Here is a 25,848-nt window from a genome sequence, read left to right as displayed (position 1 = left end):
GTCATGGAAGAAAATGGAGAAACTGACAAAAATTAGACAGTAAAAGAAACTGAAAGTGGCAAAAAAGTCAGTACATAACCACACACTTAGGGTTTAAAGTTGGAATATTAAGCTGAGTAAGGACAGAATTTGTATAATTACCATTATTATCCATGAATTTATGGTGAATGTTTAGGACTTGTGGTTTAAATCCATATTTGGAAGGGAATTATTGTTCCTTTAAGAATGAAAGCAGTACAATTTTCCTTTAAAATGACAGTGGACAACAAATACATTGATGCATTACAACCTAAACAAATTGGAATGAAAACACTGTTTAGTTGACTCTTTCAGTTGTCCTGTTTGTATGTCCTTAAGCATGTTAAGCAAACTTTTCAGAACAAAAATTGAGCTGCACTGGACACAAACCTAAGGCATAAACATGCTCTGGGATGACAGCCAGCTGCCACGAACAGCTGCAAGTAAGATGCAAAAGGGTATACAAGGCTCCATGAGAATTCAACCACCCCCATTTGTTTGGAAAGCTGTTGATTTTACATTTAGCATTCTACCATCCAAGTACAATTCATTTTTACATTAACTTCATCGCTTTACTCAAACATACTTTTAGTAGTGATAAACGGAGAGTCAAGGTACTCGGTGTAGTGCACAATATTTACAGTATCACCCAGATTGCACTGAAATGTATTTTAACTTAATGAGATTAAATACAACACAGTTTGAGGAACTAAACCCATTTAAATAAATATTGAACATCTATTTACAGCAAGCCATTGATAATATGTTAACTAACATAAACCTATAATTTCATCAATACTGCCGAAGATGATGTTATAAATCTCCTTTGATGACTCACGCTAGATTAAAAATACAACAGCGACTTCCTTACGACTCACAAAAATCAGTGTCTGGTGATGGTACTGAATTTTTTCCCCACTGGAAACTGATTGCAAGTAGCTGTGGAGACCACTTTTGAATGCAAGGATTGCACAGGTCACTCGATGGTACCCAACCTGTCTCCAAATGATCACGGTCTTACTCAGACTGCAACTTGAGAAAGTGTTTTTTAATGTAGACAGACTGCCAACAGGTTACAGTTGAAGCCAGTATGCACCGATGAGTTTAACTCGTCTGCAACACATCTCTTTGTAATAGGATTCATTTGGTCATTTTGCAGCTAAATCGCAGTCCTGCACCAACTATGTCACTTTATGTGGAGGAATTTTTGAAAATTTAGCACAGTTAATCAGAAACACATGCAATGCAATTCTTATATTCAATCACAAAGAGACAGGAGTCTGACTCTGTCTTGTGCCCTTAGATTGCTCAAGTCAGTCTGATGGCAACTGACCACTCCCAGACCTGGTTTCTATCATTGAAGCAACCATTTCAAAGGCACCAAGATTGTATGTTTATTACACAAAGTTGCAATAACTTTGTCTCCAACCACTGTTTTCTGTCATACAGCCATAGCATTATATACAGTAACTACTTGTAACTAATAGCCCTTGCTTGAAAAAAATATTCAGACATAACTTTGGGTGAGATCCAGAGAAGAGGAAATTACATAAAATATGAGAAAGCTGGAGGTCGTTAATTATTGCAGGGCTAATTACAGTACCAGACATCCTTTCCAACACACACCTACACACCTATATGGCACCCTCATCCACCTCTTTCCTCCAGAAACTGCTCAGCATATGGCTCTAGGATGGTCTCCAGCGGTAGAATGCCCACACACACACACACGCACACACACACACACACACACACACACACACACACACACACACACACACACACACACACAGAGTTACCTGGCATATGGATGTCTCAGGGTCACAAGAGGAGGAGTGCCCACTGCACTGACACTGAACACAGCTGCCCATGCCTGTAGCCGTGGGCACTCTGGACGCTGGAGCAGATGCCAGGAAACCACTGCGAAGACGGTAGAATCCTGCAGCACACTCCTGCATGGAGAGATAATGGGAGCAAAGATTTAGATCAGAGACAAAGATTAAAAATAGAAGTAGACTTTTACAGGTTTGATGGAGCGTGCGTTCCCACGGTAACATCAAACTGTGCCTGGCACTGGAACACACTCACATAATAATCCCCAGTCGTTACTTCTCTGGGCAGTTGTTGACCGCTCTCTTTTTTTTCCGCACACACAAAGGTGTCTCCCTTCAGTAACTTTTGAACACAGGCACACACCCTCATGTACCTGCCAAATGCACACACACACACAAAACTGCATCCATTCATACACACACATACAGACACACACATGCAAGGTAACTCTCTCTTCCTCTCTCTCCTGCTCAGTAATAATTAATGGAGTCCATTTAAAGAGCCATCTGTTCCCTGTGCTAGCACTAAACGCCTGTTTAAAAATACTTTATTAACAACGTCGGCAGCTACAAATAGAAATGGCCATCTGTCAGCTAAGCCCTCAACAACCTGAACATTTTAAGTTTAGATGCCATTTTTAATAGTATCTGTAGCTTTTAAGTTATTTTTTCCAGAAAATATGTGCTCTGAACACCTAATAAAATCCAACAAAGTGAAACAGAAGTTGAAGAACACAGTTAAAAGTTTGCCAGAAGACCTTGTATACCTTTAAGATTAACACAATAATGCCTAAACGACTTTCGGGCACTGCTGCCTAGCAGAATTAACCAGAACTGTCGTGTCAGTGTATCATAAGCTGTGTCTTCAAAATCCTCATTAGACTAAAGATTGAGTCACAGCTATAAGATTTCTGTGGCTTAAGCAAAGGAGCTGGATGCAGCTGAAAGTCATTTGCTTGGACAAAATCGCAACTGAGTGGAGGAGATGCTCAGTGAGGCTTAATCCTGACTAACCAAAGTAAAAGAATAAAAAACAGAATAGAAAAACAGGAGGGTCTGAAAGGCACCGACAGGCTTAAAATGCTGAACTAAATGTAAATTAGAAACTTTTGAGATAGTACTGAAAGCCATGTCTGTGCGCCCATTTTCCCCCTCATTCTTTCTCATTGTGAGTGAAGCAGGAAGAAAAAATTCTTCTGAGCTCTGAAGGAAGCAGGCAGTTCAGCTCACTCTGTGATTAATGTTGAACTTTTATTAATTTAACCAGTTTTTCTTCTGATTTTTTTTTGTAAGAATCTCACACTATCGTACTTTTTTTTGTCTTTTTTCATTCGTTTTAATGTTGCATGCTTTTTCTCAGCTGCACTCAATTAATTTCAACACACAACTCATATTGGGTTACAGGACCCAGCTAAAAAATGTGGCATCCCCAGGCAGAAGCAAAAAGAAAGAACACTCTAATATCTCCGCTCATCTGTCCAAAGGACATTGTTCAGTAAGTCTTTTGGTTTGTTCAGATACTTTGCAAACCATGCTGCCTCATTTTAGAGAGATGTCCTCAAGTCTTTTCTATATGAGATAGTCTCCAAGTTTCACCTGTTTTTAAATTTTAAATGATTAATTTAAAAAAAAAACTTGCATTAGTTACTAGTTACTTGCAAATACTATGGAGCACTATACCCACCATCTGTAAGCTGTATATATTTACTGAGCTTCTTTTACAAGACCTTTGCAGATATTTGGTCTTCAGATGTGTGGTGTCATGTGTGAATGCATGCAGGTATTTAATTGTGTCCCCACCTCACAGGAAAGTCCAGAGTATCCAATTGGACAATCACACTTCTCTATCTGGTGGGCTTTCTCACTTTCTTTGGTTGGTATGCCCTCCTCGGCCACTGTCAGACTGATCTCTGAAATACTGGGAGAAAAAAAAAATCAAGAATCTTTGAATTTATTAGTTTAATGAACAAAACTCTAAAAAAGTAAAGTAAAAAAATAGATTTTAAAAAATTGCATTATTGCACCTGAAGACTTTTACAAAAGTAATGTTTATTTAGCCATTGTCCCAATGTGTGGAGATGGAGGATTAAGTTGTTCTGTGTGTGTGTGTGTGTGTTACCGGCTTTGTCTCATCAAGTTGCCGTGTGATGCCTTAATTAGGATGTAGTCCACGTAGAACAAAATGTCCATAAAGTCCTCTCGAGTCATAGTCCGATCATCTGCAAATTTCCAATCATGCTGCACGCGCACACACACACACACACACACACACACACACACACACACACACACACACACACACACACACACACACACGATGAACAATCAACATCATCACTGCACTCAGTTTAAGAAACCCTGTTTGCATGGAGTAAAATAAACAATTAATTTTAAATTACTCCTACAGTATTTACTTCTACTACTGCTACTACTACTATGAATTTCCTTATCACCTCTAAACCATTACTGTACCTCTGTCATGTCAATCTCATGGCGGGTGAGCTGACCAATCTGGAGTCCTGTTATGTGGCGTGTCATCACCATGTTGTGGTTAGGACCACCTTTAATAATGACCTGAGGCTCATAGGAGGAAGGACCAGTTTCTTCTCTGGCCTCATAGTACACAGCATATTTCAGCTGCCCCCCATATGCTGTGATCTTAAGAGAAACAATGACACAAAACAATCACCAACATTGTACTTATTAGATTTTTGAGCATTATTTTTGAGATTCTCTATGAATATCTTGCCGTTTTGTCTTACATGCATGCAAAACAATGGATCTGTACGCAATATACGAATGTATATTATCCTAATGAACGGCAGGTGTGACATCAGTTTTGCAATTATATTTGGAAAGACATTCATTCATGATGTTTGTTAGCGTCTATCACTATACACACTATCTTGTAAATACCACAGTAAAATCCAAGATGATACAAACAACAAAAAAACCCCACTGTGATATTTCCTACCATAGAGCCTTTGAACTGCTCAGGCAGTTTCCAGTAGTATGGTTCAGACAGAGTTGAGGTGATAAGTTCTGCATGAACGATGATCTCAGGATGTTGGAAGCTAACTCCTGTTCTCGTCTCCACGGCGTTGGATTTATCCACCAAGGGGAGCACCGTCTGCTCCGGCTTCAGTGTTAACTGGGATACACAACCATGACAATATTAATGCAGTGGCCTGTGGAACCCAGCAGAATAACGCCAAAAGATATCGTTTAAGAGAATAATCCTGTTTTCTGTTCATACTGTTAGGGTACCTGATTGTACTGTTTATTAGAAAATTAAATAGCATAATACAAGTACTTAGAAAATTAAACAGTTACTTTCAATGGCATAAGCCTAAAGAATGTGAACATGCTAAAAACTTTCTAACGAGCAGTGAAGGAGTCTGTGTTCATTGCGTAGCCTCTAGTATACGAGTGAACAGAATGTGTAACAATAACTGGACAGAGTGGTGTTTCTTGTCCTGTTTATCCACATACTTTCTTCACCTCCTGACGATGCTGACTCAAGCAAAGCTCTTTCATCACCATCTTTTGATCTTTTTGCCATTTCAAATGGCTTTTGTCTGAGATGCCCAGACAAAATTTCAGCTTCTCTTATTTTTTTTCCTGTTTGCCATCTTGTAATTTGGCCTCCAAAACGGTCCGAACGGAGGCACTTCCTGCACACACACTTGATTGAAATATGATGGGAGTTTTTTAGAGAATCCTTCAAATGAGATTGAATAGTTCTTGGCATACTTCTCGTCCTTTGAGGTAGGTAAAGACTTATCTGTGATATAACAATGACCTTTACTCCCGCTCTGAACCTAAATGCATTAAGAAGAATTTCTTTACCGTGTTCACACTCTGTCTTGTACAAGGGAACACCTTCACTCTCAAAAATGTGTTTAAGCGACACATTAACAGATTATTCATTAAAAAAAACCCACTAACAATACAGAAGAAATCTCCTTTTTTCCTGTGGGTTATTAATGAGTGAAGGAAGTGTTTCTTTCTTTCTTCAGTAAATTGATAATTTAAAAATTTCTTCTCTTTGTTCCTTTACATTCTAGATATAATTTAAATCTGATGTGCCAAGCTTTCTCTTTGATATAATATTTCCGTTATTACAAGCAGTCTGGAGAAAAACTACCCCTTTCCTTTCCATTCTCTCCATCTCTCATTTTATGTGTATATATTTCAATACTACTCGAATAATATCACAGTTTATTATTGACTGTGGATTGTGGTTCAGTGAAACACTTTAAAAAAAGATCCATCTGTCCAGAAGTGTTGATATGTGGATATTGCGCGAATAATATTGAGGCATTATGGAAGGGTTTTTTTTTGGTGTGGTGCACAGATTTTCTGGAATCTATTAAGTTACTAAAGCATGGATATACTAGGAATATTGCCTGTATAAGTGAGGTAGTCACACATGAAATGGGAAACTGCTCGCTTCTTACTTAACTGTTACTCATAAGTTATTATTACATATTACTATGGCATACATTAATATAGAGTAATGGATTTCTAACAATAATCTAAATAGAAATCAAATTAATGGTAAAAAATACAGTTTCGTACTGTCATTGAACAATGTGTAAATACAGACCTCATCAGATATAAAACACATTAAACTGCTGCCTTCATATATCTGTTTAAGTAACAGCGTATCATTAAGAATGTTTTTCTTTTTAATGCTCTAATCAGAGTGTTTAGTGTGTCACGGTGAATGAGGCAGGCCAAACCATAATGCCAGCATGTCACAGGTAGCAGTCTATCTATATTACAATATGTATGGTCATGCGAAAGTCTTGAGCCACCCCTCATTTCTTTAGATTTTGCTAGGAAAATGAGAAATTTATTGAAACACGTGCAAACATAAATTTAAATATTGTATTAAAGCACTATATAAACTGAGTTTGTGCAATTCTAGCTATGTTTGGTAAGTAGTCTTCAGGAATAGTTCGCCACGCTTCTTGAAGGAAATTCAAAACTCTTCTTGGAAAGTTGACTACCTTCTGCTCCAGTCTCAGTTAGGGGTTAGGGTTAGGCTCTAGGGAGGCCAATCCATGACTGATTGTGGTCCATTATGTGTTTTTCTATCCAGGTAGGGTTTTGCTACTGGCAGAGTGTTTGGGATAACTGCCAATGGTACCACCAACTCTGACGGCACTTTTCTGCATTCATGATTCTATCAGTTTTGACAAAAACCCTGACTCCATTGCCTGAAATGTTTTGTCACATTTTTAAGGAGACTGCATACCATGTGGCAATATGCCAAGTTTTCATCTAACAGCTCTTTGGGAATCACCTTTGTTGGTGCAGAAATGTGTTTTTATGCTTGCCAAACTGTGCTATCTTAGGCATGTTTTAGCAAGAGGCTGCTAGTAAAAGTTTTTTAAGATGCCTGTTACAGCTAGCCACAACAGTTGTTGATCCCTTGAGCATCAAGTGGCTTTACAGTCAAACAACGTTCCAAGGACTGGACTGAAAATGAGTGAAAAGGCATCTCATGTCTAAAGGAAAACTTTTGTAAAAAAGACCCGTGTTCAAGACCTCTTTAAAAATCACCAAGTTTGTATATAATATATATAATCAATGCATTATCTTTACAGTTTACCTACAGACTTAAAGCAAGCATGCATGCTTTTGTTTTTTCAGATATTTACAATGTTTTCTTTCTTCTATCTGGTGCTTTAATATTCCTAGTTTTCCCACAGATAAGGGAAATTCCACATAAAGGTAAAAGCTTTTACAGTTTTATGCTGGTGCAAATCTTCATTAAATATTCACCCATCTAACACTTCTAGTTTCCTCAAAAAAAGTTGTGTGCAGCAAGTTGTATGTACATAAAACCTCTATGTAATCCGATGTAGTGTGAGTTTTCAAGAGTGTGCATTAATGCATGTGTACTGTGTTTGCATAGTGTGTGTGTGCATAGTGTCCACTCATAGTGTGTGTGTATATATCCCACTTCACTCAGTGTAATCTCACGATTCAGTGGTTCAGAAAAAATCTCCCTCTTTCCAATAAACTCTCCATTTTTTTCTCTCTTTCTGTCTGTCCACCCTCCCAGTCAACAATAAATGAAGTGAATGGTTGTTGTTCAAATGAGGCCTCTCGCCACCCTCCTAAAACTCTACGGGTTACCACGGAAACGGCAGTTTATTGCTGATTGCAACCATTTCTACAATAAAGGGGCCTTATTCAAAACACTCTTTCCTCAACAACTGATTCTAAACTTCCTGAGTGTCTTTCTACATCTATCAGACCTCTCTTTTTGACTTCAAGTTGCTACATGTCATTTTCACGCCTATGTTTATGTTCTCTAAAACATGTACAATGGATGACTGAACAGCAGGAAAAGTTCCTTGATTATGTTGACAGTGTAGGAAATCTCATCTTTTCATTGTTAAAACAACTTCATACATTTTAGACACATTAACAGCTATGAATCCCAATGTTAGTCTTTAGGTAGCTTGCTAATTTAATAACTCAATACTTGCTACACAGGTTGCAATAATAACAGAAAGTCTACCCAGAGAGGCAAATCTGTGAATACTAAGTGAATATCTGCTCTCAAAAGAGAAGGGACATTCCTTTGAGGATACAGGTGTTGACATTTTGGTCAAAGAAGACAGACGGTTAAGAGAGGAGTACAACAAGACATCTATGCTCACCTGGAACAACCATCATTGAACGCACACTCAAATCTTGACCCATGTGATCCTAACTGCTCACATATCTCCGTATCAGCTGCCAGAACTGAAGAAGTTTCAGGTGTGATGTGAAACATCTTCGAGAACCTCAAGAAGTCCAGATGGCTTCAACTCAAACATTTAAGTCTCCTGTGACTGAGAACCTACAGACACCTATTAACTCATTTAATAGCCTGTGAACAGCCCTGTTTGTGGGCAGCAGAGGGATTTGCAACTGCAGGACTTCTTGTTTCTGCAAACCAATGTGAGGCGAAACTTTTGTAGTGAACACCACACGGCTTTTGTTGGTCCATGGCTTTTCTGTTTTGCCCTCATCAAGTTGTAATTGTTATCTCTTGTATTGATACCCACTTTTCGTAAGTGCATCAAACAATGCAGCATCCACAGTCTTCAAAAAGACACAGCTATCAGAGCTGCTATAAAAGCCTTTAACCTTGTTTAATCATTGGAGGTGTCTGTGTTTTTATAACATTGTTAATTCCATCTGCAGTACAGGAGAAAATCATTAAACAATGCTTATGATTACTGGCAAAAAAAACCATGTTTGGTTTTTCACTGAGCAAAATTAGGTGCAATCAAATCTGCTAAGATTAAATGTTCATAAAAGCTGCAGATCATCTGTACATAATGAGCAAAGGACATGGAGTCTACTTGGCAACGCTCGTATAATGCAGAGTCAGTTGCAGGCAGCCGGCTGCCAAATGAGTTATCTCAGCAAGTAAGCTAGTGTAGACAGCGTGTAAATCAAATAGGCAGTTTAGAAAACGACTGTCTACGTCCTCTTTTCTGAAACACTACGGGCAAAACAGCTCATAAGTGAACAAGGATACAGACCATAATATTAGCTTTAAAGTCACTAGTGACATCACCAGCATTTTGAGCAATATACAGCAATATTTTGCTTTTGTTGGTTACTTTATTTTTTAGAAAGTTTTTGGGAACAAAATAAAACACTGCTATCAAAATCCTCCAAATGTTTCAGAGTTGACTTGAAATTAAACTTTCTTTGTCTTTTCATCCGTTAAACATTTCAAAACACATACGTTTACTTACCCACATCCTGATAAGTCCTTGCGCCTCTGTGCAGAAGTGGGTCAATCCGTAACAGTAACACCTGCTGCAGCCCAGCGGGTTTCGTAGGGATAACCCAAACGTGTCGGGCTTACAGTGATCGCAGTAGTCTCCCTCCACATTTTCCTAAAATGTGACACAGCAAATTAAAGCAACCTTTGAGCCAGTCTTTCTATGCACACTTTAAATGAAAACATTTCTTTAGGAAATACTTTAAATGACTCTTTTCTGCTTGAGGCTATAAAGCACATTAAGCTTAATAGTACTCTTGGGATCTAGTGTCTCACTCCAAAACATGTCAGCACGGCTGAAAGTCTAAACCCTTCAGATAAAAGTAGCAGTCCAGAAGTAGCCCTAGTTATGTGTTTACAGCAATTTAATGATTAATATCTTCTTAGATGTCATAAAAAGTTTAACTGATTAGTTTATATGCTTGCCAGGAAATGCATTTGGTGTCTTGGCTTCACTGGGGTGGCAATAAGAATCTGGACCGGCTGTTTACATTGTGAGTAAATAAGCTGAGACTCGACTGGTCTAAAATGGAATTGTGGACAGGGCTGTGCATTAAGCCTTCTCTCTGCAAAGGAAAGTTATAGTGCTGTCAACACAACATCATCCAATTAATGTTGAGTTCTGTCAAAAAGTCCTGCAGGTTAGTGAGAAAGGACAGAGGAGGGAAGAGTGGGAAGGTATAGTCAGGAAGTGAGGACAACGTTAGGATTTCTTCATTAAAAGTAAATCATTATGTCACTATTGGGGGCTGTTTATCATAATCAACAACAGTTCTTTTTTGGGAGGGGGGGGGGGGGGTTGTATCACAAAACAAAGAAAATCCCACTGCATGCTCACATACAGCAATACCTAAAAATCCACACATACCCACATTTGAATTACTGTAACTAATGCTCATAACTGTATTATACTTTATTCAGTCCCTGTACAGTCCCAAAGGTAGGTGCACAGTGACAGTTTTATTTCCTTATATTGTTCTTCAGATTCCCTACAATTGTTAACCTAAATGCACTATATACTGTACTTCCTTACTTTAAAAAAAACTGTACCAAAGTCGTTAGTGTTGTTTTCCTTCACTGCTGACACACTGATCTCTTGTATGTCTTTAGTCTTCAGAAAGTGGAATGCAGCTCAGGTATGATATTCCACGTTGGTGTTGGAGATATTTTATTAGTAGTTAGTGGTAGCAGTTATTAGTAAGTTGTGGATAGCGCAGTGTACTTAGCTGTGGTCTGCTGGTGGAGCAACATCAAAGCTTGTGTGACCAACGGACCAAATAAACTGATCAGGGGTGCTCTGTGATTGGCTGCAAATTGGACACTTTTTAAGCTGTGGTTGAGAGGACGTCATAGAACAAACTGTTATCCATCATTGATAATCCTGCACTGCACCTTTTGCACTGCTTACCAGACAGGCAGCAGAGCAGCTTCTATAACAAGGACACGTATCGGAAATATTTCAGAGCAATAATTCTTTACAACGCTATTTTATTACTTTAAATGCTGTAACAAAAGAATGTAACAAATATGTGGTAAGTATTTCCCATTCTTGCTCCTCTGAAAAGCTCCCTGGCTACTTAGCTGTATATTTATGATCACTGTTCTGTGGAATGATGTAATCTCATCCAATACATTTGGCTGAATCCGAGCGCACAGAATGTGCCTGTTTCTCATTCTGTATTCTGTTGCTTCTGTCAAAAGTGAAGGCATCAATAACATTTTGATAGGTTGATGGTTTTCTTTCTTTCAGAACTCTACTGTTTCCCTTTTGTAAGTTTTGTGAACAACAGCCAACATGCATGCATGTTCCCCTTCATGCAGGGGAACATTCTTGACTTGATGTGCAACATTCATCATGCATATGCTGAAGACTTTCCTACCAGATTGTTCATTAATGTTTATCTTTGCCTGCTTGCTTTATTTAAAAATTTATTTAGATTGCAGCAGCTTTTAATTTAGGGGTTAGTAAGTTATGACATGATTTCATTTAAGTTTTAATGTTAAAGCACAAAATTGAAGAGCAGTGATGTGCCTGATGATATAACGCAATGTAGGTAGATCACATGCTAGGCAGAGAGGTACACATTAACATACAGGACGTCTACATACAGGAGACAGGTTATTAATGACCGAGTGATTGCAAGTCAGCCTACGTTTTCAGAGAGAAGATGACACTCAGTAATGTAAAGCCTCATTACATGCCATGAATCAGGTGGTATATGTGTGTGTGTATGCGCAAAAAGTTTGCATTTTCGCGTGTGTCATAATGTGATCACTAAGTGACAGCAGAGATGAAAAGTGATGCCAGGTGGACCAGTCTCTATCAAATATGTGAAAGTGTGTATCTTCAGCAAGGTAATGATGAAAAGAGTGCAGTAATGCGATCACCTTGTCAACGTGACGATAAGAGGTGTAAAATTTAAGCTTTATATGTGTGTAACTCCTGTAAAAATGTGTGTGTCAGGGTTTTTCCAAGGACACAGAGAGAGATGATGGTGACGGATGAATCAAATTTCAGTTTTCTTAGGTAGAACATTTAACTACTCTGACTGTAACTCAATTTCTGTCTCTCTGACACACAGACAGGACAAATCTAGGAAACATCAGATGTCTACAGTTCACACATACAGATGCTAAATTAGAAGCAGTGCAGGGATAATGCACGCATAAGTATTCATCAAGTAAAGAGTAGTTACTACTGCACTGAGACAATTTGACCATGATCAAAAAGACCCCTCTACCGGGATGAAGAAAATGTTTCGAATTAAGAAAATTGAGTTAAAGCTTAGTAATTTTGCCACATTGTGTCTTGTGGAAAAAATATGATTTCAAAGATAGTCAGAAAAACAACATTGTATATTTTTCAGGTAAATATGAAATCGCTATTTCCAACAAGGGAAATAAGTGTTGGTGCTGGAAAGTGGTAGAATCTCACCTTCTGTGGCAACACTATTTCAGTGAGTATCAGTCAAAGTGAAGAGTACCGCTGACGGACACATGACAAAATGGGAAATATAAAGGAGGGTGTGGTGGGGCGTGATCCGAGTTATTCTTTGTATTTCCTGGTTTTCCCCTGGCTCCCAGCAGTTTAGATTTATGTTTTACCTTTTGACCTTTCTTTGTTTGGGACTTATATAAGCAATAAAAATTAACTTCCCATTTATTCATTCTGCCTCTGATGTCCTGCATTTGAGTTCTGGTCTGCAAACCATGACAGCATCTTTATATCTGTTAGTGTACAAGGTGTGATGACAACGTTTTGGGACCCAGGCCATAAAACTTATCTGATCTCTCCTCCAAGATTATCTTCACACACACACACCACAACTATTTTTAGATCACTTCCTGGAAGTTCTGCTCTGTCCTTTCGCACTTTTGCAAGTTTTCTGGCTCATTTCACTGAACTTTTTGATCACACCTCATACGTTTGCATGTATGTCTCTTCCAGTATATGGAGGTCATCGTGCGCAGATGTCAGTCATACTCGGCACGGTGACATTTGCTGGAATAATTACATACAAACACACGCGCGCACATATACTTTAAAACACAAACATGGGCAGGCTCCCCACAGAGACAGAAAGGACAGCGAAAGCATGCGAATTAGGTTTTAAATCTGCACTGACATTTAAAATCTAACCTATCATCTCTGCGAGGAGTCAAAATAATAAACAGCACATGCTTTTTCTCGCTTTCCCATAAAAACATTCATTGGACACTGCCAGTATCTTGCCAGAAAAATAAATAAATAAATAAATAAATGAATAAAATAAGCCTTTAACATAATGTGAAAAGGTGGCTGTTACCTTGCAGCTACATTTTCCTGTTCGATCTGCACAGCCACAGGCTCCTCTCTCCTGGTCGCAAGTCTGGCTGTCCGATCCTGCGATGTTGCACTTGCACTGGACGCACTGTGGGGAAAAAAAACCAGCAAGTTTTTGCTATCAACAACATGACAGGCCTTAGAGGAGGGAGCAGAGTGTGTCCTAGCTTTATGCTTCACTAAACAACTTACTCCAAAATGAAAATGTTGCCATTATCTTCTCACTCCAATGTCAACTGAGAATTTCAGACAAACACCAGAACCAGAATTTTTCTGGTTTGAAAAGTTCCCAGGTTTGAAAAGTGTAAAAAAATAACTGTTTTCTGAACTTTTTAAAGAGTGTCTTCCTTGATTGATTCAGTAACCGTGCTAAAAACAAAACAACTCCTCTATCATAAGCTACACAACAAAGCCAAATGACAAATATAAGATTATGTATAAACTTTCAAATCTTATCAAAAAAAGACAGAAACAAAACAAAAAAAATGGCAATAATGTCCATTTAAGCTTTGATTAAAATGTCACTCTATATTTAAGCTATAGGATGTTTTTTTTAATAATTCATTTTCATAAAAGGCACCTGTGATACAGAAATATCAGCACGTCTTGAAAAGTTTGGCTCTGCCATAAAAATGATCTAATACTGGCTTTGATGAAACTGTTGGACTTTTATAAATAGGAAAGGAAACAAATGCTTTTATTCAGGTTTTCAGTGCTCATAAAATTAATGACAACAGCATCGTCATGTCTATGAAAATCTATTTTGCTTGTCCAACTATAGCTACAAACATTATCAAGTCCTAATGACTGAATCCCCGTAGGGATTCTCTCCAGCGTCTCGTCTTTCATGTCAGCAGAGATAAAAGCGACATTTATGACAATATGAGAAATATTAGCAGCTTTAATCTGGACCATTTACCTGAGGAAAGTCTCTGTATCCAATCTGGCATTCATTGCATTTATCTCCTCTGAAGGAGTCGTGACAGATGCAGCAGCCTGTGTTTACGTTGCACTGCTGGGTCACTGAACCGATCACATTGCAGCCACACTCCTACATACAAACACACAAAAAACCCAAATTTTATTCAGACATGAAAACATCAAAGAAAAACTTTGTATGTTGTAACTGTGTATAACGCAAACTTGTATCTTAGTGCAACGATGCAGTCACAGTTTTGTGTCCGCAAAGTGAGCATGACAACTTTACATGTATGCATGAGTGGAGAGAAGAACCTCCACTTGTTACAGTGCTTTCTCAGGGACTTTCTTACATACTAAAAATCATTATTATTGTATAATGCCATGTTCCCCTAATAGATGTTGCAATTAAAGATGAAAACACCAGAAAAATAGATATTTGTTTTGCATGCTCAGAAGCAAAGACTGCAGATGGACAAATATCATCCAGTAAACTATGTCTCTGCTGAAATGAGAGGAACTACGACAGAATCACAGCAAGACTTTCAACTCCGAATCGAAATTTTTTAAATAGGAAACCCTGATCTACTGACCCAAAGTAACACTGTTAGAGTTAATAACCCAATATTCAGTAATATTTTATGAGCTGATGCATGACTATTTTTTTGTTTTGAGCATCTCCACATGACCTTGAAATTAACTTTTTTTTTGCTCACTCTGTGTTTTCCTTCCTGTTGTGCTTTTACTGAGACCTCATTGACATCTAGGTTGTAGCTTTGTGATTTTCTTTGTTTTTTTTATCATGTAGATTTTTCTGATTCCTCTTCTCTTAGTTGTCCCGGTGTACTCCTGTGGATTAGGTTGAAGCATCTAATTACTAGTAGCCTGTTCCTGTTTCTAATAGTTTACTGTTATCGCTGCCTCACAGCTCATTGGTCAAATAGTTTCAGAGCAAAACAACACCTTCTAAAGCACAAAAACAAGATAAAGAAAAAAGGTGAGTAAACCAAAACAGTAATAGAAAACAAAATGCCAAAGAAAGGGAGCATGTAGAAATCAGTTGAGTGAGGAATAAAGAACTGAAAGCAGGTTATAAGAGTGTGGAAACAAGGCAAGGGTAGTCCAAAAATTACCTACATACACTATACATAACATAATAACATCATATACACAAACAATCACTTAACTTACATCTATTGTAAAATATTAATTAAACACCTGGATCAGTGAGTACAGTGAATTTCTAATTTTATCAGAAAGACATTAAATACATTTGAAAATATATTATAATTTCACAAATAATGATTACTTTTTATTAAATGCACAGACATACCTGTTAGTTTCAGGTTTAGAAGTGAAAGTTAAAAAAATAAAAAATAAGTAAATAAATAAATTAACAAAAATGTGTTGTCTGAAAAATATTTTCTATAATTACAGAAGGCCCCAAGGTTGTGTAGTGATAAAGCATTCTTCAGTATCCTTCATATTTCTGTTTCATGTTCAATAACCCATTCATTGTGGCATGTGGTGTCCGTATGTACTCTCATAAGTGAGTGTCCTTTGATGTGGACGCTCACTGTTCAGCCTACCTTGCATCCAGTTACGATGTCATGCCCCCAGTGGTTGGGAGCACAGCGATCGCACCTCTCACCGTTTGTGTTCGGAGGACAGATGCACTGTCCAGTGTTAGCATTACAGTTGTTTCCCACATGACTGCACTGACATGCTGTAAAAGAGGCAGAAAGGTAGTTAAAGAGAATTTAAAGCAAAGAGAGGTGAGCGAGCATAGCAGCTGAAAAAAAATCAGCTGTCTCAAATGCGAGTGTGTTTGTTATCAACGAAAATCGAATTTTAAAGGCCAGTTTAATAATGGCTGGTATGAAGAAAAGAGCTTTGGGGTTGTTTTTAGAGGGAAGAATTTGTCCTTTGTGGTAGTAACTGCTGCAGAGGATACACACAGAGACTCATAAGAGACACTTACTGTTGTGGTAGGTAAACATAGCTCTCTAATGTTAACTCACCTGGCTATTTGGGCAACTGACATGAGTGTAACTGTGTCATTTATGCAAATTCAAGAGAAATACAACATTAAATGCACATAAGGAAAACATTTTCCTAAATGAATAGAACATACTGAAATTTTACAGCACATACCTTCACTTTCTATTCTTTTTAGGGGTTACACTGACTTAATTGGCACAGAATAATTCTGTCTCCACTTCCAGCTCAAATCACTGATGTACAAACCTTGACCTTTAATTTGAGGTGCGAATAGAAACGCGTGCTTGTTCTTACATCCCAATGGGTTCGGACCTTGAATCACCGCTACAGGATGAAGACTGGCATTCGGTGTGGAAAATTAATTACCTGGAACCCTCACAATTTTACACAGCACCAGTCACAGAGTGCAATAAGGGAAACAGAAGTTAATATAATAAATATAAATATATATTAGACAAATTGATAAACTAATTGAAGAATGCCTCATTGAACATTCATATAGAGTTATGCAATTTGCATAAATGCACACACACATACAGCTACAGTTTGGTATGTCGTGTCCTTTTGTTGTTGTTTTTTAAATCAAGCATTAAAATAGATATTCCAGTAAATTTGACTAATATTTGATTGGATAAACCAATGTAAGCTGGGAGAGGCTTCGGCAACCAGTTAAGCAGAGTGGATGGATGGATCTATTAAACGTTGTCTCCTATAAATATCCTAGACACATAATTTTTATTTGCCGTTTTCCTTATTGACCAAACAGCATGAATAACAACTCTTTTCTTATTGTGTGTGTGTGTGTTCACTCTTTAAAGACCTTCAGCAGCTAGTTTCTCCTGGCAATGTTTTACTCATTGCTTTGCGTCTCCCTTTCCTTCTTTCTTCTGTCTTTCATTTGTTCCTTTCATTGTGTATTTACAGGTATAGATTTTTTTTGGTTCCATCTCAGGCCTTTTGCCTGAGGGAACTGCTTAGCTGTATATAATACATGTCACGACATAAAAAAAGTACATGAGAACAATTGCAGCATATTACAAAATGCTGTCTGGCTTTGAAAGTTCAGGTGTGGCTGAACACTGCATAATCACATTCATCTGAACCTGGAATAAAAATGCCCATAGTGACAGTATATTGCGTTTTAGTAAAGTAAATTGCAGCGTAGCAGAAAGCAGCAGCTCCAATTTATTACTTTTCGTTACGATTTACATATTTTTTCAGGCTGTTTTGAGGGGGAGGATTGCTGACATTACTTTTGCTACAAATTCCGGACTTGCATTTGTTGACTGAAATGAGGAAAAGCCCTCTGTGAAAAGTAGACTTAAAATTCTGTGCTTACGTGTGCACCCTCCCTCCTGAAAGTTGAAATATCCTCGTGAGCACCGGTCACATTTGGGTCCGGTGACGCCAGGCTGACACCGACACTGACCGTTTTCATCACAGTCGAATGACTTGGAACCATATGAATTGCAGTGACATGGGATGCAGGTTCCACCTGTGGTAAGGCCATGAGTCCCAGCCTGGAGAAACACACAGACCATTGGCATTGAGTTAGTGAGCTGAAATGACAAAGTATAAACTGATCCGGGATAAACAAATGTCAGACACGCTCAAATTCGGATAAAGCGGTTTGAAAAACAGACAAGACTTTTTAGAAGACTGGAAAAATATAAAGACGGGAAAAACTGAGGAAATAATTGTAGAGGCAATATTACTTTTCCTTTTTGTTGGTCATCTTTATAAATATATAACGTTGGATATAAGTATTAAAGACCATATAATAGAGCTCTCTTTGGCAGATGGTCACCCCTCCCTGGTTCTGCCAGAGGTTTCTTCCTGTTAAAAGGGAGTTTTTCCTTCCCACTGTCACCAAAGTGCTTGCTCATAGGGGGTTTGTTGGGTTTTTCTCTGTATGTATTATTGTAGGATCCAGCTTACAATATAAAACACCTTGAGGCGACTGTTGTTTTGATTTGGTGCTGTATAAATAAAATAAAATTGAATTGAATCTCTTTAGAAAAATGTTCTGTTTGCTCAAGCTAGGTGAGGGGCAACCAATAAGAAGAAAGCAAACATTTATGAACGGATCATTAAAATATTTTTTAGACATATGATACAATCAGCTAAATAAAGGTCTGATATGAAATACATAACTATATATATATATTTTCACTATGAACTAGTCAAAGCAAAGCAGAGTAAAATTTGTCTGTAAATTAGCATAATCAGTCACCTTTATTTTCTATCAGTCTTCAGCTTAGAGGCCGCCTAAAAACTGCTATAGATCTCCGAAAGCTATCTGACATCTCCATGCCAACTAAACTGTCATATTATATAAAGCCTGACTCAATACTTTTTAATCAAAGGTATTTTTCAGAAGTTATCATACAAAAAAAAAGACAACAAAAAAGAAAAAAAGCTCAACTAAAAGAAAAAAATAGCTTCATTAGTGTGTCTACTCTAGAAAAACAACAAAAACAAAACAAAAAAACATCATGAACATCATAATTTGCCAAAACTATTGACATTTACGACGCCAATTTTCAGCCCCAACAAACATCTCGAGTTACTCAGAGGGATGACATTTTACTGATTACATTCAGAATGAAAAGAAACACACACACAGAGGAAGAGCCATGCTCACAAAACCCTTATATATAAACTTGTCTTCCGTTGCCGTGCACTGCTTTAAAACCAAAACCACAATATGTTTAACCAAGAGAGTTTATCTCGAAAGCACATCCATGCTACTAAAAACACACCACTGCCATCCACATGCAGCGCGTGTTACCCGTGCCTTAGGCCTATATGCGCCCCTGGGACAACCACCCGTGCGGGTTATTCCCCCCCATCTCTGCTGCGCAGAGTCCACCGAGATGCGCTCCACGGGCCGCCGTGTCTCGCGCCTTTCGTAACCTAGGCGACGGAGATCACAGCGTCGGCCCACGAAGCCAGGGCGACAGATGCAGCGGCCTTCGACGTCACAGCGCTGAGAAATAGATCCGTAGGGGCTGCAGCGACAGGGCATACACTCCTGATGCTCAGCATCCCACCAGCTGTTAGGCTGGACCAATCAGAATACAGATAGTGGAGGATAGATAGACAAGGAGGAGTAAGAAAGCAGGGCAATAAAAACAGTAGAGTTAAAAAGAAAATTAAAAAAAGTCAAGGCTACACACTAACGAATTACACTGTTGTTGTGTTGTGTGGCTAACTGAAATACAGGGTAACACAAGGTTAAATATTGCAAATACTGTCAATGCAACTGTAAACCAATTCTTGTGAAAAAGCTTTGCATGTGGGTCTTAGGTTGTGTTAGAAGTAAAAACTGTGTAGGTGCTGGGAAATTGCAGAAACAGGTTAACAATGACATATAAGCACCTAAAGGTCACGACTGCCTTATAATACCTCATTTACTGTGCAGCAGCAGATACATTAATCAGCTTTGACCTGTCGGTACTCTGTATACCAGTGGTTAAAAACACATTATATGTGATGAGACAAGCAAGATAAATTCAAATAAAAACACAGATGTGAAATACTCTGTCGGTATAATACTGCAGAAAGAAAAAACAGAAGATTAAAAAAAGAGAGAGATAGAGCTGGAAATAATTAAAGTCTACAAGTCCATCAACACAAACCAGGGATGTCAGTAGAGAAAACTTTACACTTACCCTGCACTTGTCACACTTCTGTCCAAGCACATTTTCCTTACAGTGGCACTCTCCAGTCTCCTGGTTGCAGACCTCAGAAACAGAACCATTAGTATGGCACTGACACGCTGCAGGAAAGGAAAAGACAGGAGAGACTGAGAACAAGCATATTTAACAATAACACATGTTCTGAGTGCGTTTATCTAACACTATGGTGGGTCGGATAAGAGGTACTGCTTAAGGTCTTCTTTTCAGGATTAACTGCTGATATCCACTTGGTCACAGCACTTCTGAGAAAATATTCTGTTGCTCAAATATTTTTTGTAGTCTAGTGGGTTGAATGAATTTTGAAAACTGTTGTCTGCATTTTTCAAAATTCTCAGTTAAAAAAAATAAAAATGTTTCAAGCACCTATTTGAGCACCTCTCAATTGCAAAGAAAAAAAAGGATTGCACGTAGAATTGTACACATTCTATTTTTCTCTTATATACTGCATTTCTGTGTATTTTTGTCTCAATCTCTGTGCCTACATCCTATTTTCCTAGCAAAATATAAAGACATAAGGGACTGATCAAGACTTTAGCACAGCACTGTATAAGAAATTCAAGATATAGCACATTTTGTTCCCACAAAATGACTCTTTAGAACCTTACTCCTAATACTTTGCATGAATGTAATTTTTTATTTAAGATTTATGTCCCGATATCCCTACTGAGATAATAATACATAAATAAATAAAATGTGTTTAAATCATTACTCAAATAAATAAAGTAAATAAAGACACACATAACCCTGCCATTCAACCACTTATCCATACAACTAAAAGCTTGAACATCACAGCTTGTATCAGGTAGATGGGCTGTCAGAAGGAAATGGGCAGCTGTGGCTACAATGTAGCTGCCATCACCAGTGTGTGAATGTGTGTGTGAATGGGTGAATGACTGAATGTAGTGTAAAGCGCTTTGGGGTCCTCAGGGACTGAGTAAAGCACTATACAAATGCAGGCCATTTACCATTTACCATATGCTTAAAAACACACATAACCACATCCATCTGTAAACACACCCTGCAATTAACAGCACACATCACATTGGACAAACAACAGTGGGTATTTGTAGTTTGTGTTGCCTTCTGTCATGCTGTCCTCTTAGATATAAAAGAGGAAGAAGGACAGACATAACTGTGGGATGGGAAATTGAGGTGAGAGGCAGGGGTTCACAACAGATGCCCCCACAAAGAGATAGGGAGATGGAGAAATACACACAGATATGCAGAAACATTCATATGATACATAACGGACATTGCAGAAAGCCATGCACATGCACACCTGCTCAGCCACATACATGCAGATGTAAATACACACATACGGCTGATTAAACATGCGAGAAAACATGCACACATACACCTGCCTCTGTTTCACACTCTCTCGTACTCTGTCTCACCTCCCCAGCTTCACCCTTGGGGAACCATCTGGACTGTTCTGTCTGTTGCTACTATGTGGACCTTGTTGTGGGATAAATCACTACTTAATTTTTTTTTCTCTTTTCAGTGTTGGAAAAGTAAATGTTTCTTAGACTAAATTTGTTTTGTTACTCAGCAATCGTCAATCTGTCAGATTAACCAACTGGAGGAGTAGTTACTGTGCATCTGGCATCCAAAGTGCCAGTGTAAAAGCACATTCTTCCCCAAAGAAATGCCAGTGTTTGGTACTATGAAAAAAAATCAGGAATATCCCCTGTAATTTTTACCATGGACACCAGGCCTTTACCTTGTAATAGTAGACGTTGTTAGCCATCTCCAACAATTCCTTTACTCTGGCCTTGTTTTTGAACTTACTAAGCATCACATGTTGTCCTTTTACATCATCTTTTAATGAATTACCACAGCCTCCAATGTGCATACTGGGTATGTGTCCAGGGACTCAGTTGGGGTGTCTATTCATGAGGAAAATGAGACCAAAAAAAAAAAAAAAAAGACCAAAAATGACCAGGATTGTATTATCGTAAATATTAGATCTTGAAACCTTGTATCTATGTATCTTTTTTTCATAACAATTACATAATTGGGAGAATACAGTAGTTTACCTGCCCTTTCTTCTCTATACTATTGAGGCTAGTTGTCACGGACCCAGCTCCGGGGACTCAGGGTCCGTGGGCAGTGTGGACTACTGTTATAATTATTGCTGTGATTTTGTGATGTGTGTTGTCTGCACTGCTGCTGTTCTTGTGATTCCCTGTCCTGGTATGTATAGGCAAGTGGGTGTGTCTGTGAGTGTGGCTGAGTACTGGGTTTCAGGTAGGCCTGGTGGGCGTGTCCTATCTAGAGGATGGCCACACCTGAAGCAGATGATGACTCACACACCTGCAGCTAATGAAGCGTCGTTGGGGAGCTTCTTAAGACGGTGGCTGAGCGCTCCTTGGCGTGGGATCATTGTGTGAGACTCCACATTAGTGTTATTAGTATCAAGGCCAGTGAGTGCATGCCTGTGGTAGTTGAGTGTCCTGACAAGTTGCTTCTTTGTTATTTTTCTCCAGGAAGGAGCAGGGAAGACAAGAGCAGCGAGCACAGGGTGCGGGGACACACAGGAGCGGAAGAAAAATTAATGAAACAGCCATGACAAGAAAAAGGAGGAAATTTAAAAATTCAGGATGAAAACATTGTCCCTTGACTTTAAAGTTCTTGAAATGCTTGGTGTGATAACATGACTAAAGGTTAGCTTTAGCTTAGCAGCTAAGGGTTAGCTACTCACAATCACCATAAATCTATGACCTAAAGGTTTGACTCGATCAAAACCAGGCTGCCCTCACAACCGAAGAAGGAAGTATCCAAAAAATATTTCTGTTTTACCTGTATTATTATTTTATATACTTAATTTTGGTTTTTGACAAAGAATCAATGCTTATTCCTTTTCTAAGCAAACACATCCCAGTGCTTTTCCTGATAAAAGCGCGCTGCTCTCTACTTCGTTATTACTTCAGCTCTCATGTAGAAGCAGCATTGTGGTACTGTCAAGAGGTGCTGAGGAAATCAGACACAGAGAGAGAGAGAGAGAAAGTGAGGAAAAGAGCAGGTATGTGTGTATGTGTACTCATTTCAAACTATTTTATGTATATGTTTGCACACAGTCCTGTATGACGTGTCTGATTATTGAAGAAAAGAGAAACAAGCCTGATCCTTAAAACAAGCTGGCAAAAGCCCATCAAACATCTGTGCCCAGGGGTCTGTAACTCCATGATCGAGGCATGGCCACAGTACTGAGATCTTTATGACTCAAAATAACTAATGATTATCACCAATCCTAGTTTGATAACTTCTGTCCTTAATTAGCTTTGCCATTTATCATTAGAATAATGATATTAGTGAACACAGTGTTTATTCAATAATGCAACTAAAAAAAAATTGCATTTATCCATAAATGCACATCACTCCAAAGGGTTTTGCTTGCATGTGTGCTACATAATAATTTTAAAATGATAAACATGTAAATAAAAATGGGAATTAGAGAGCCTAAATGCTATGAATGCATGTTTTATATGAACTGCTGTGTAAAAGATGATGCAATTCCATCAATGAGGCATCCGATTGGTCCCAAATTCAACCAGTTTTATCTGCACTACTACATGTAATATGTATTTCAGGGTTACAATCTCAAGTTTTTTGAGATTTTTGACATCAGATCTCCCTGCATCAGAGCTATACCAGGCATTTGGTTTAGATGATTATCTGCCTGACATTTCTACTAGAGATGGACCGATCCGATATTACGTATGGGTCCGATACTGACATAAATTACTGGATCGGATATCGGAGAGAAATAAAAAATGTAATCCGATCCCTTAAATATCAAAAAAAGCACCTCACAAAACTTGCGACATAGCGTAACTCGGGTCATAACCGTAGCACGTCAGAGCAGTGTGCTCACGTGATAGAGCGGCTGTGTGTATTTGTAGCCTGCTACTAAACCAGCATTTCATCTCCGAGGAAGTGATCCCAGAGAGAAGTAAAGCAAGTGTGTAAGTTCATCTCTGAATGTTTGTAAAGCATTCCCGCGTTAAGCTTAATAACCAATATATGGAGCGACTGCCTCTTCTCTCTTCCTCTCCTGTTGCTACTTCAATCATGAAACTGATTAATGATCAGCTGATCGGCTTTTCTGTCAGGAGTCCATATCTCTTCTTTGTTTTTGGCCCACTTTGCACCAGAAAGAGGAAACCAGCAGCTGAACAACAGCAGCACATTTAACCTTGATAAGCTGTTGTTAGAATTTATTTACTTTCTACACCAGTATCCTTTTCTAAGTAGCTGATGGCTGGTAACTGTGCAGGGGCGGATCTAGCAAAGTTTAGCCAGGGGGGCCGATAGGGCATGAACAGGGAAAAGGGGGGCACAAAGACATACTTTTCTTTCTTATTCTCATTTAAAATGTCCAGCTTTTAATAAATAATTACCTGAATCTTACACCCAAAGTTTTAATCTGATTTAAATGTATAGAAGTCCATTACTGTATATAGTAACTGTTAAGTCTAATATACTCTAGTAAGCTATACTACTTTTTCCTTTGGGAAGATACGATCTGTGCAGTCTACAGTTCTGTTGAAGAAAGATGTTGAATCTATTTAATTATTCTTGAAAAATAATTTATTTGTGTGCACTTTTTTCACACTGCATCAAATTAAAGTTGATCACGTTGATTAAGCATCATGAAGTGGGGGGTGGTTCCCTTTTTTTTTTTTTTTGCAGGGAGTTTGCAACCCTATTAGTTAGGCTGCTTAATATTTCTGCTAAGTACTCCAGAATAGGAAGGATGGAGTAGGTTTAAGTTTATTAGATTGATCAGTATTGCTGAACTATGAAATATTTTGGGTGCAGTGTATTTTTTTGTTTTTACATACAGGTATAACAGAATAGCTTTAGTGTTGTTGTTTATTTAAACTTGAGTATGAACTTATACAAAATGCAGCAAGATATTAAAAAAACAGTTTTATTGATTAAAAAAAACACTATATCGGATTCATATCGGTATCGGCAGATATCCAAATTTATGATATCGGTATCGGACATAAAAAAGTGGTATTGTGCCATCTCTAATTTCTACAAGTCTTTATCTAGATGATTTCCACTGAGTGCACATCCTGTTTTCCACCAAAGCCACATTTGCTTTTCATGGTACAGTGCAGCAAGCACTATTTTAAAGGGACTTCTACTGACCACTGAGCACATGAAGTGGTGGCATCCGGGGTTAAGCTGTTTGACTGACTCAAAGAAAAGAAAAGTGTTTCTCATTTCCTTTTCACATCTAGAGCTCGAAATGGGAGTCTAACTGGAGAAATTCAAGCCACAAACCCCTTGAAAGAAATTATTTGCAGGTACAGTAGTCTCCACAGGCAATCTCCAGAAGTCAAGTAAGCATAAGGCAGGGAAGTCTGAATCTTATACATGGTGGGGCACTATTAATGTACATGTAAAAAAATAACTGGCTAAAACATAGTCAGTCCAGACTCCTTACTTGTTTGAGGATTTTATTTTCCTGCAGTATTTCTCTGGTCCCATCAGTCCCTTGAAAAGTGCCTGGGCCTCTGCACTCAATAGTCCGTTAGGAGTGATAAAATTAGAGTTGTGAGTTTTCCCAAAGATCCCTCAAGAGTTTATTGACCAACTGTTAGAAACATCTATGAAACATTCATTAAGTGTCAGATACACAGGAAGCGTAATTACGCCATTGAATTACCACATATTCACTTTGTTCCCATGGACAAATGTGCGACGGAGCAATTGACATATCTTTTCTACAACTTTCAAATG

The 25,848-nt window shown here is 38.3% G+C and overlaps 1 protein-coding gene across 10 annotated transcripts in view; it reads right to left on the bottom strand.

Moving 5' to 3' along the window:
* Nucleotides 1–25,848, bottom strand: part of lama2 (laminin, alpha 2) — a 212,298-nt gene that overhangs the window by 64,234 nt on the left and 122,216 nt on the right. For 6 of the 10 annotated variants that reach the window (XM_040018526.1, XM_040018527.1, XM_040018529.1 and 3 more), the window contains exons 22-33: nt 20,068–20,174; nt 19,191–19,457; nt 17,733–17,913; nt 15,982–16,118; nt 14,394–14,525; nt 13,458–13,562; nt 9,623–9,766; nt 4,825–5,001; nt 4,323–4,508; nt 3,970–4,088; nt 3,651–3,768; nt 1,818–1,970 (exon numbers count right to left, since the gene is read on the bottom strand). In XM_040018526.1, the coding sequence (XP_039874460.1) occupies nt 1,818–1,970; nt 3,651–3,768; nt 3,970–4,088; nt 4,323–4,508; nt 4,825–5,001; nt 9,623–9,766; nt 13,458–13,562; nt 14,394–14,525; nt 15,982–16,118; nt 17,733–17,913; nt 19,191–19,457; nt 20,068–20,174 (1,826 nt within the window). The remainder of the gene's footprint in view (nt 1–1,817; nt 1,971–3,650; nt 3,769–3,969; nt 4,089–4,322; nt 4,509–4,824; nt 5,002–9,622; nt 9,767–13,457; nt 13,563–14,393; nt 14,526–15,981; nt 16,119–17,732; nt 17,914–19,190; nt 19,458–20,067; nt 20,175–25,848) is intronic. The other 4 variants (XM_040018533.1, XM_040018535.1, XM_040018534.1 and 1 more) reach the window with 1 other exon arrangement.

Source organism: Simochromis diagramma, unplaced genomic scaffold (assembly GCF_900408965.1).
Source record: "Simochromis diagramma unplaced genomic scaffold, fSimDia1.1 OVJJ01000802.1, whole genome shotgun sequence".
Taxonomy (NCBI): domain Eukaryota; kingdom Metazoa; phylum Chordata; class Actinopteri; order Cichliformes; family Cichlidae; genus Simochromis; species Simochromis diagramma.
Note: the sequence above shows the minus strand (reverse complement) of the source record. Positions and strands in the feature narration are given on the sequence as shown.